The sequence below is a fragment of the Salmo trutta genome, chromosome 14, assembly GCF_901001165.1.
Source record: "Salmo trutta chromosome 14, fSalTru1.1, whole genome shotgun sequence".
Taxonomy (NCBI): domain Eukaryota; kingdom Metazoa; phylum Chordata; class Actinopteri; order Salmoniformes; family Salmonidae; genus Salmo; species Salmo trutta.
The window spans coordinates 81,648,753-81,661,765 of NC_042970.1; the positions used below are offsets into that span (position 1 = coordinate 81,648,753).

Consider the following 13,013-nt stretch of genomic DNA (forward strand, 5'->3'; position numbering starts at 1 on the left):
AAAGCAAACCAGATGGACCTTTTTGTTGTTCTTTATTAATTCACAGATAACCAGATAACACTCCAACACTCAGACATCATTTACAAACGAAGCATGTGTTTAGTGAGTCTGCCAGATCAGATACAGTAGGGATGTTCTCTTGATAAGTGTGTGAATTAAACTATTGTCGTGTCCTGGTAAGCATTCAAAATGTAAACAATAGTTTTGCGTATCAGGGAAAATGTACGGAGTAAAAAGTACATCATTTTCTTTAGGAATGTAGTGAAGTAAAAGTAAAAACCTTCATTTAATTAAGAATAAATTCCTTTTTACAATGACGGCCAAACCCGGGACAATTGTGCGATACCCTATGGGACTCCCAATCACGGCCGGTTGAGAGACAGCCTGGATTCGAACCACGGTGTCTGTAGTGACACCTCAAGCACTGAGATGCAGTGCCTTAGACCGCTGCGCCACTCGGAAGCCCAAGTAAAGTACAGATCCTCCAAAAACTACTTAAGTAGTACTTTCAAGTATTTCACCAAAGTACTTTACACCACTGGACATGACATAGACAGAGCTGTAGGTGGTTTCGACCAGGGGACAATGGTGCTTGGTGGCGGCTTGGGCCCCGGTGACCCCGCAGAGAGGGCAGACATACAGCCGCAGGTACAGGCACATCATGTCCCCATCCTGGTCCTTGAGGCTGTGGGACGAATACACAGACTCAGACTGCCCGTTGTATTTGCAGAAGCTGCAGAACTTTCGCTCAGGTGATGGCACCTCCTCCGGCGTGTTTCTCCCACTCTGGCCCCGGGTGCCCGCGGGGGATCTGGACGCTGCTGTAGGGGGCTCGGGACCCTCGGTGCTGCTCGGCCATAAAGGAGCGTCTTCATGCAAGAGGACGATTTCGGAATCCAGGGGTTCCATTTCGTGCCATAGTGGTGGTGTCGCCACAGGTGTTATCGGTGACAGCAAGGCTCGCGGCGGGAACTCTTCAAATTCCACCATGGTCGAGCATATCCCGGAGTCATGACCGTCAACGGTTAACGGTTCTGGGGTGAACCTGCCTAACTGCATCTCCCGCACTAGGTCAGCTAGCTTCATGTAGTCACGCCACGGTTGGAAACTCTTGTTTTCGGACTCCATGTAAGGCGGTAGGTCTTGGAGTTGACAAATCATAGCGTTCATACTATCACTTGTATTTTTTATATCCCAACAGACTAGTGTCTGATAACGATCAGAATGTACCAGAATAAAGAACGCTGGGTCTAAACTGACAACTCAACTGAAGGCAAATTTGACAACGTTCACGTTTTAACCTGTCAGTGTTTTGTTAAATAGCCAATCAGATGGCGTTGTGCGGAGTCCGTGGCACGTGACAACAGCCAATCAAATGGTTTCAAACTGACAACTGCTAAATTGGCAATTTTAGAAGATCAACTATTTGGGATAAAATGTTACACCTCAACAGTATTAAAAACTTCAAATATAACTGTTTAATCTATTCTAGGATCTAAATGGATAGGATTTAGATTATAATTCTTAGTTATATGAAGCTGTTTGATAATAGCCAATTGTAATAAGAAAATATCAGTAAAATAACTGTTAAAATTCAAAACTGCTTTTTTTCTTTTTTTAATATTTATTTATTTCACCTTTATTTAACCAGGTAGGCCAGTTGAGAACAAGTTCTCATTTACAACTGCGACCTGGCCAAGATAAAGCAAAGCGGTGCGACACAAACAACAACACAGAGTTACACATGGAATAAACAAACGTACAGTCAATAACACAATAGAAAAAAAGTCTATATACAGTGAACTTCCTTGTTGTTCACTATGCTTCGACGTCCTTGCTGTTCACTACTACCAAAACGATGTTATAACACAATGGAAATGACAAAGAAACAACATCTGAAACAGACAATATTATAAAACACACAATGGAAACGACATAAACAGGCATCCTACTGAAATGACCAGTCCAGGCAGGGACGGGGACGGGAGTTGGGGTAATCGGGGTTTGGAGAGAGCGATGGGGGACGGAGGGGAATACCGGGATTATAGGAATGGGGAGATGGAGGAATTTAGTTACACTCAAATAAATACACACGCAACACTCTATACAAAAGTCCTTCTGTTATCATATAAGATCAATGATTACCTCAATCACCAATAATGGTTTTCCCTTTGGGGGGATCAATAAAGTTACGTTGAAATCCATCGAATTGAAGAAAGATGGCAAAGAAGGAAGGATTTAAACAGTTTAGTAACTAAATTACACCCCATTCCCATCCAAAGTATCAACCCAGATTTGAACTGAAAGTGTGTGAAGTTATATGGACACAACGTTATAATAATAATAATGCAGGTCTATAAATCACATTTTATTGTGTCACATACACATATTTATCAGATGTTATTGCGGGTGTAGAGAAATGCTTGTGTTCCTGGCTCCAACAGTGCACTAGTATCTAACTATTCACAACAATACACAGAAATCTAAAATTAAAATAATGGAATGAAGAAATATATAAATATTAGGACGAGCAATGTCAGAGTGGCATTGACTTAAATACAGTAGAATATAATATAGTATATACATATGAGATGAGTAAAGCAGTATGTAAACATTATTAAAGTGATTATTGTTCCATTATTAAAGTGGCCAGTGATTCCATGTCTGTGTATACAGTTGAAGTCTGAAGTTTACATACACCTTAGCCAAATACATTTAAACTCAGTTTTTTACAATTCCTGACATTTAATCCTAGTAAAAATTCCCTGTTTTAGGTCAGTTAGAATCACCACTTTATTTTAAGAATGTGAAATGTCAGATTAATAGTAGCGAGAATGATTTATGTGTTACGGCTTGGTAATCGTGGAGGAGGAATGAGGCACAGGAAGCAGCGAACCCAGGGTAGTGGTGTTTTTAATATACACTCACACAAAAAACAAATGTTCCCACACACAGGGGAGAAAATTCATACGGCGTCAAACAACGTCGACACGAACATAAGCCGTCTGTCAAGAAACAATCATTAATCCCGCATGAACAGGAGCGGGCCAGCTAAACTAAATAGCCCCTCTAATGGCTAATTGACCACAGGTGTCACAAAATAAAAAAAGGGAAAAGCAAAAGGGAATCGGTGGCAGCTAATAGGCCGGTGACGACGACCGCCGAGCGCCACCCGAGCAGGAGGGGGCGTCACTGTCGGTGGTAATCGTGACAGTACCCCCCTCCTGACGCGCGGCTCCCGCAGCGCGCCGACACCGGCCTCGAGGTCGACCCGGATGGCGAGGCGCAGGGCGATCCGGACGGAGGTTGTGGAACTCCCTCAACATAGATGGGTCCAGGACGTCCGCCGCCGGCACCCAGCACCTCTCCTCCGGGCCGTACCCCTCCCAGTCCACGAGGTACTGTAGGCCCCACTCCCGGCGTCTCGAGTCCAGTATGGCCCGTATGCTGTACGCCGGGGACCCCCCGATGTCCAGAGGGGGCGGAGGGACCTCCGGAACCTCATCTTCGTGAAGGGGACCAGCTACCACCGGCCTGAGGAGAGACACATGAAACGAGGGGTTAATACGGTAATAGGAAGGGAGTTGCAACCGATAACACACCTCGTTTATCCTCCTCAGGACTTTGAAGGGCCCCACACACTGCGGCCCCAGCTTCCGGCAGGGCACGCGGAGGGGCAGGTTCCGGGTCGAGAGCCAGACCCTGTCTCCCGGTGCGAACACGGGCGCCTCACTGCGGTGGCGGTCAGCACTCCTCTTCTGCCGCGCACTGGCCTCCTTTAGTGAGTCCTGGACGACTCTCCAGGTCTTCTTGGAGTGCTGGACCCAGTCCTCCACCGCAGGAGCCTCGGTCTGACTCCGGTGCCATGGTGCCAGGACCGGCTGGTAACCTAACACACACTGAAAGGGTGATATGTTAGTAGAGGAGTGGCGAAGTGAGTTCTGGGCTAACTCAGCCCAGGGAATATACCTCGCCCACTCCCCTGGCCGGTCCTGGCAATACGACCTCAGGAACCTGCCCACCTCCTGGTTCACCCTCTCCGCCTGCCCATTGCTCTCGGGGTGATAACCGGAGGTCAAACTGACCGAGACCACCAGCCGCTCCATAAACGCTCTCCAGACCCTGGATGTGAACTGGGAACCTCGATCAGAGACAATGTCCTCCGGCACCCCGTAGTGCCGGAAGACGTGGGTAAATAGGGCCTCCGCAGTCTGCAGGGCCGCAGGGAGACCGGGCAATGGGAGGAGACGGCAGGACTTAGAGAACCGATCCACAACCACCAGAATCGCCGTGTTCCCCTGAGAGGTGGGAAGATCTGTCAGGAAGTCGATGGACAGGTGCGACCATGGTCGTTGTGGAACGGGGAGGGGCTGTAACTTCCCTCTTGGTAGATGCCTAGGAGCCTTACTCTGGGCACACACCGAACAGGAAGAGACATAGGACCTCACGTCCTTAGCTAAGGTGGGCCACCAGTACTTCCCCCGTAGACTCCGCACTGTCCTCGCCTCACCAGGATGACCCGCAGTGGGTAGCGTGTGCGCCCACCGAATCAAACGATCACGAACACCGAGCGGCACATACATGCGCCCCACGGGCACCTGCGCAGGCGCAGGTTCCAACACCAATGCCCGCTCGATGTCCGCGTCCACCTCCCATACCACAGGTGCCACCAGCCTAGACGCTGGAATGATGGGAGTTGGATCGATGGGCCGGTCCTCCGTGTAATAGAGATGGGACAGCGCGTCGGCCTTAGTATTCAGGGAACCCGGTCTATAGGAGATGGTAAACCTAAACCGGGCGAAGAACATGGCCCACCTCGCCTGACGTGGATTCAGTCTCCTCGCTGCCCGGATGTACTCCAGGTTTCGGTGGTCGGTCCAGATGAGAAAGGGGTGTTTAGCCCCCTCAAGCCAGTGCCGCCACACCCTCAGAACTTTGACCACTGCTAGCAACTCCCTGTCCCCCACATCGTAGTTACGCTCCGCCGAACTGAGTTTCTTCGAAAAGAAAGCGCAGGGGCGGAGTTTCAATGGCGCACCCGAGCGCTGTGATAGCACGGCACCCACCCCAGCCTCGGACGCGTCCACCTCCACTACGAACGCTAAAGACGGGTCCGGGTGCGCCAACACGGGTGCGTCGGTGAACAGCGTCTTCAACTTCTTGAAGGCTCCGTCCGCCTCCGTCGACCATCGCAAACGCACCGGCCCCCCCTTCAGCAGTGAGGTAATGGGAGCCGCTACCTGGCCAAAACCCCGGATAAACCTCCGGTAGTAATTGGCAAAGCCTAAAAACCGCTGCACCTCCTTCACCGTGGTTGGAGTCGGCCAATTACGCACGGCCTTAACGCGGTCACACTCCATCACCACCCCCGTGGTGGAAATGCGATAACCCAGAAAGGAGACGACTCGCTTGGAAAACTCACACTTCTCAGCCTTAACGTATAGGTCATGCTCCAGCAGTCTACCAAGCACCTTGCGCACCAGGGACACATGCGCGGAGCGGGTGGCGGAATATATCAGAATGTCATCGATATAGACTATCACTCCCTGCCCGTGCAGGTCCCTGAGAATCTCGTCAACAAAGGATTGAAAGACGGCTGGAGCATTTTTCAACACATACGGCATGATGAGGTACTCATAATGGCCTGATGTGGTACTAAAGGCGGTTTTCCACTCGTCTCCCTTCTTGATACGCACCAGATTATACGCGCTCCTGAGATCCAGTTTTGTGAAGAACTGTGCTCCGTGAAATGATTCCACCGCCGTAGCGATGAGAGGTAGTGGGTAACTAAACCCCACCGTAATAGCGTTTAGACCTCGGTAATCAATGCACGGACGCAGACCTCCCTCCTTTTTCTTCACAAAAAAGAAACTCGAGGAAGCGGGTGAGATGGAGGGCCGAATGTACCCCTGTCCCAGGGATTCCGTGACATATGTCTCCATAGCCGCAGTCTCCTCCTGTGACAAGGGGTACACGTGACTCCTGGGAAGCGCAGCGTCAACCTGGAGATCTATCGCACAATCCCCCTGTCGATGAGGTGGTAATTTAGTCGCCCTCTTTTTACAAAAAGCGATCGCCAAATCGGCGTATTCAGGGGGAATGCGCACGGTGGACACCTGGTCTGGACTTTCCACCGACGTGGCACCTATGGAAACTCCTAGACACCTACCTGAACACTCCTCCGACCACCCCTGGAGAACCCCCTGTTTCCACGAAATACGGGGATTGTGACCAGCCAGCCAGGGGACCCCCAGCACCACCGGAAACGCAGGCGAGTCAATAAGGAAAAAACAAATGCGTTCCTTATGATTCCCCTGCGTTACCATGTCCAGTGGCACCGTAGACTCCCTGACTAACCCTGACCCTAATGGTCAGATATCTAGGGAGTGCACGGGGAAAGGGGAATCTATCGGCACCCGCGGAATGCCCAGCTTAATGGCAAGTCCACGGTCCATAAAATTCCCAGCTGCGCCTGAATCGACTAGCGCCCTATGCTGGGAAGAGGGAAAAAATGTAGTAAACAAAACAGGTAAAAACACGTGACCAACAGGGGGTTCTGGGTGAATCTGGTGCTGACTCACCTGAGGTGACCGAGAAGTGTTCTGCCTGCCATCTCGACTCCCAGACTGGCTCCTCCAGCACCGGTCGGCCGTGTGACCTCTCCGACCACAGCTGGTGCAGGAGGAGCCACTTCCTCCGGTGCCCCGTGGCACGGCCCCCCCTACCTCCATAGGGGTAGGGGCGGGGGTGCACGGGGCTGGAACGGGCAGGACCCTCTCCGAACGCCCGCGGACAGCCAGCAAATTGTCCAGTCGTATGGACATATCTATGAGCTCGTCCAGGGACAGAGCTGTATCCCGACAGGCCAGCTCCCTGCGGACGTCCGCCCGGAGACTGCAGCGGTAGTGGTCTATGAGGGCCCTGTCGTTCCACCGCGCCCCAGCAGCCAAGGTCCTGAACTCCAGCGCGAAGTCCTGGGCACTCCTCGTCTCCTGCCTGAGGTGGAACAGCCGTTCACCCGCCGCTCTTCCTTCCGGAGGGTGGTCGAACACGGCCCGAAAGCGGCAGGTGAACTCTGGGTAGTGGTCCCTCGCCGAGTCTGGACCGTTCCAGACCGCATTAGCCCACTCCAGAGCTCGGCCCGTCAGGCAGGAAACGAGGGCACTCACGCTCTCCTCCCCCGTGGGAGCAGGTCTGACGGTGGCCAGGTACAGCTCAAGCTGGAGCAAAAATCCCTGGCACCCAGCCGCCGCCCCATCGTACTCCCTCGGGAGCGCCAAACGAAGCACGCCAGAGCCAGACGTCATGGGAGGCGAAAATGGCTGTATCGGGGGAGGTGGAGGTGGAGAGAGGATATCACTTCTCTCCCATCGGTCCATCCTCTCCATCATCTGGTCCATTGCCGATCCGATGCGATGGAGGACTGTCGTGTGGTGGAGTACGCGTTCCTCCATCGAGGGCAGAGGAGTGGCCGCTGCTCCCGCTGATTCCATGACTTTTATCTTGGTGCGGGATTCTGTTACGGCTTGGTAATCGTGGAGGAGGAATGAGGCGCAGGAAGCAGCGAACCCAGGGTAGTGGTGTTTTTAATATACACTCACACAAAAAACAAATGTTCCCACACACAGGGGAGAAAATACATACGGCGTCAAACAACGTCGACACGAACATAAGCCGTCTGTCAAGAAACAATCATTAATCCCGCACGAACAGGAGCGGGCCAGCTAAACTAAATAGCCCCTCTAATGGCTAATTGACCACAGGTGTCACAAAATAAAAAATGGAGAAAGCAAAAGGGAATCGGTGGCAGCTAATAGGCCGGTGACGACGACCGCCGAGCGCCACCCGAGCAGGAGGGGGCGTCACCGTCGGTGGGAATCGTGACATTATGTCAGCTTTTATTCCTTTCATCACATTCCCAGCGGGTCAGAAGTTTACATACACTCAATTAGTATTTGGTAGCATTGCCTTTAAATTGTTTAACTTTGGTCAAACGTTTCGGGTAGCCTTCCACAAGCTTGGTGAATTTTGGGAGTGAATTTTGGCCCATTCCTCATAACAGAGCTGGTGTAACTGAGTCAGGTTTGTAGGCCTCCTTGCTCGCACACACCTTTTCAGTTCTGCCCACAAATTTTCTATGGGATTGAGGTCAGGGCTTTGTGATGGCACTCCAATACCTTGACTTTGTTGTCCTTAAGCCATTTTGCCACAACTTTGGAAGTATGCTTGGGGTCAATGTCCATTTGGAAGACCCGTTTGCGACGAAGCTTTAACTTCCTGACTGATGTCTTGAGATGTTGCTTCAATATATCCAGATAATTTCCCTTCCTCGTCATGCCATCTATTTTGTGAAGTGCACCAGTCCTCCTGCAGCAAAGCACCCCCATAACATGATGCTGCCACCCCCATGCTTCACGGTTGGGATGGTGTTTTTCGGCTTGCAAGCCTTCCCCTTTTTCCTCCAAACATAACAATGGCCATTATGGCCAAACAGTTCTATTTTTGTTTCATCAGACCAGAGAACATTTCTCCAAAAAGTACGATCTTTGTCCTCATGTGCAGTTGCAAACCGTAGTCTGGCTTTTTTGTGGCGGTTTTGGAGCAGTGTCTTCTTCCTTGCTGAGTGGTCTTTCAGGTTATGTCGATATACAGTGGGGGGGAAAGTATTTGATCCCCTGCTGATTTTGTACGTTTGCCCACTTACAAAGAAATGATCAGTCTATAATTTTAATGATGGGTTTATTTGAACAGTGAGAGACAGAATAACAACAAAAAAAATCCAGAAAAACGCATGTCAAAAATGTTAAATATAGTGCCAGCCATCACTAGCCGGCTATCACCCGGTTACGCAACCCTGCACCTTAGAGGCTGCTGCCCCATATAGATAGACTGCTGCCCTAGACTTAGAACCACTGGCCACTTTAATGTTTAAATAATGCTTACATACTGCTTTACTCATATCATATGTACTGTATTCTATTCTACTGTATTTTTTGTCAATGTCACTCCCGACATGTCACAATGTCACTCACTTCTCTGGACGGTTCTGACTTAGAATTTGTGGACAACTACAAATACCTAGGTGTCTGGTTAGACTGTAAACTCTCCTTCCAGACTCACATCAATCATCTCCAATCCAAAGTTAAATCTAGAATTGGCTTCCTATTTCGCAACAAAGCATCCTTCACTCATGCTGCCAAACTTACCCTCGTAAAACTGACCATCCTACCAATCCTCGACTTCGGCGATGTCATTTACAAAATAGCCTCCAATACCCTACTCAATAAGCTGGATGCAGTCTATCACAGTGCCATCCGTTTTGTCACCAAAGCCCCATATACTACCCACCACTGCGACCTGTACGCTCTCGTTGGCTGGCCTTCGCTTCATAATCGTCGGCAAACACATTGGCTCCAGGTCATCTACAAGACCCTGCTAGGTAAAGTCCCCCCTTATCTCAGCTCACTGGTCACCATAGCAGCACCCACCTGTAGCACGCGCTCCAGCAGGTATATCTCTCTGGTCACCCCTAAAGCCAACTCCTCCTTTGGTCGTCTCTCCTTCCAGTTCTCTGCTGCCAATGACTGGAACGAACTACAAAAATCTCTGAAACTGGAAACACTTATCTCCCTCACTAGCTTTAAGCACCAGCTATCAGAGCAGCTCCCAGATCACTGCACCTGTACATAGCCCATCTATAATTTAGCCCAAACTACTACCTCTTCCCCTACTGTATTTATTTATTTTATTTATTATTTTGCTCCTTTACACCATATTATTTATATTTTAACTTTGAAGTTTCTTCAAATTATAAATCTACCATTCCAGTGTTTTACTTGCTATACTTTATTTACTTTGCCACCATGGCCTTTTTTGCCTTTACCTCCCTTATCTCACCTCATTTGCTCACATTGTATATAGACTTATTTTTTAAATATTTTTTGTTGTTGTCTACTGTATCATTGATTGTATGTTGTTTTACTCCATGTGTAACTCTGTGTTTTTGTATGTTGTCGAACTGCTTTGCTTTATCTTGGCCAGGTCGCAATTGTAAATGAGAACTTGTTCTCAACTTGCCTACCTGGTTAAATAAAGGTGAAATAAAATAAAATAAATAAAAAACATGGTTCGATCTAATGTGTACATATTTCTTAATTACATTATATTACTTAGATTTGTGTGTATTGTTGTGAATTGTTAGATACTACTGCACTGTTGGAGCCAGGAACACAAGCATTTCTCTACACCCACAATAACATCTGATAAATATGTGTATGTGACCAATAAAATGTGATTTATTTGATATGCCGAACAACGCAGAAAGTAACCTTCCCTGCAGCCGATTGTGTTGACGAGCTGGAACGCGCTCTGCATTACATTGGGTTGAAAGTTGCCTATGTACAGCACTGATCTTGGGTCAGTTTTCCATTATTTTCTGGTCGGCTTGGGGAGAGAAAGCTGATCCTAGATAAGTTATTACACTGCCATTCAAAAGTTTGGTGTCATTTAGAAATGTCCTTGTTTTTGAAAGAAAAGCAAAAAAATGAGTCCATTAAAATAACATCAAATTGATCAGAAATACAGTGTAGACATTGTTAATTATAGAGCATTGGTTAAAGGAGGACATTCATACTATGGAAGAGAGGAGTGGTAGACTGAAAGAACTGTATTTAATGGAAAAGATCACCCATAACATAAAACTGCAGACAGGTGTAGACTATGTGAAAAAGATCTGAACCGCTCCTTGTAAATAATATTGTGTAGACACGACTCAGTCTCAAAGCAACCAAACATATGATAATTGTATATATATAATTATATATATATAATTTTATATATTATATATTATTATATATTTATTATTACTTTAGTTTCTTAGTTCTAAAGTCATCTTGTTTATTGTATAGCCTACTTGTTGGCACGTTCACGTGCCATCGGAGTTATCGGAAATTCCTAGTTCCGACTGAATGACCCTCAAAATTGGGATAACAAGTGGGAAACGGAGAAAATGTTGTTGCCAATCTATTGGGTTAAGAATTATGTCGGAGTTACGGCTTCCCATTTTCCAGTGTCCCAGGAGAATATGAAGCCAGCATGATACAGCATTCAAGTGCTAGTCGTTACTAGGAAACTGACATTTCTGACTCGCTGACAGGATTGACACCGTAAAAATCATCATAAAACGGCCTTGGAAGAGCCATAAGTGTAAACCAACATAATTCATTATTTTACATTAACCTGTTTAACTTGTATTAAATGCATTATGAAGAAAACTGTGTGATTTAGGCTCCACGAAATATGATATGCGTTATGTAGAATATCGTGTACTGTTGCCTTCACGAAAAAAAGGCCTTTCTGACTACAAGTGCACCAGTATCGCAAAGTATTAAGCGAAATCAATCATAGAAAACAGCATTGGAATTAATAAAAATGGTTTTCCCACGGATTAAGTCGCACATAAATGTGTGTCTTTTCTCACAAATTCTGTTCATAAAGTCTGCTCAGAAACATCGAAAACAGTATATATAGCAATACAAACACCATTTATGAAACGGGATTAAATAAATACAACATTAAGGTATATTCATAACGTTCAATAATGAAGAAAAAAATGGCTATCGTGTTTAAATTCTTGTCTTTTTTCACGAATTAAGCCAAAAAAAAATGGTCTATCGTGTTTGTCTTTTCTCACGAATTAAACCACAAAAAACGCACGAAATCTGCTGAAATACATTATGTACATGCACGAATTGAATATGAGATTGTGTTGTCAAATTGGCCTGAACCGGTTTTGAGTGACCATTTACAATTTATTTACATTAAATGTATAGAATAATAGCAAACCACTCAAGTCAATTGGACACATCAATTCACGGGAGACTTCCAGGGTTGGGTCACTAACCTTGATTTACAGAAAAGTGATGATTAACGGCCCATCTCAGGGTCCTAGACTCATATGGTGATTGGGGCCTAGACAACAATGGTTTGATGACTGTCTATCTGTGGAGCATTCTAGAAGGACTGGGCTGATCCAGAAAGCTGGTTGTGTGTCTTGTACTGCCCTACTTAGTTTGTTCATTTGGGAGTTTAAAAAGATGGCCTATTGACAAGATTGAAACGTGTCTGTTTCCTTACATCAGTGTTTCCCAACTCCCCCAACAGTACATATTGTTGTTGTAGCCCCGGACAAACTCACCTGATTCAACTCAATGAGGGCTTGATGATTAGCTGACAAGTAGAATCAGGTGTACTAAGTATTTTATAAAACACAATGGAAACAGAAAGTATTATAAAACATACAATGGAAACTATATAAACAGCCATCCTACTGAAATGACCAGTCCAGTCAGGGAAGGGGACGACTGGAGCCCCTCTGCCCCCACATACTTGAGTAAAAGTAGACACCTTAATATAAAATGACTCAAGTATAAGTGAATGTCACCCAGTAAAATACTACTTGAGTAAAAGTCTAAAAGTAAATGGTTTAAAATATACTTCAGTTTCTAAAGTAAATGTAATTTCTAAAATATACTTATGTATGAAAAGTAAAAAGTAAAGCAAACCAGATGGACCTTTTTGTTGTTCTTTATTAATTCACAGATAACCAGATAACACTCCAACACTCAGACATCATTTACAAACGAAGCATGTGTTTAGTGAGTCTGCCAGATCAGATACAGTAGGGATGTTCTCTTGATGTGTGTGTGAATTAAACTATTGTCGTGTCCTGGTAAGCATTCAAAATGTAAACAATAGTTTTGCGTATCAGGGAAAATGTACGGAGTAAAAAGTACATCATTTTCTTTAGGAATGTAGTGAAGTAAAAGTAAAAACCTTTATTTAATTAAGAATAAATTCGTTTTTACAATGACGGCCAAACCCGGGACAATTGTGCGATACCCTATGGGACTCCCAATCACGGCCGGTTGAGAGACAGCCTGGATTCGAACCACGGTGTCTGTAGTGACACCTCAAGCACTGAGATGCAGTGCCTTAGACCGCTGCGCCACTCG

The 13,013-nt window shown here is 46.6% G+C and overlaps 1 protein-coding gene across 1 annotated transcript; it reads right to left on the reverse strand.

The window, feature by feature from the left end:
- Positions 1-493: 493 nt before the first annotated feature.
- Positions 494-1,324, reverse strand: LOC115207160 (nanos homolog 3-like). The gene has a single exon (XM_029774143.1). It carries the CDS (start codon positions 1,168-1,170, stop codon positions 496-498), a length of 675 nt encoding a protein of 224 aa, XP_029630003.1. The 5' UTR covers positions 1,171-1,324; the 3' UTR covers positions 494-495.
- Between the last annotated feature and the right edge of the window lie 11,689 nt (positions 1,325-13,013).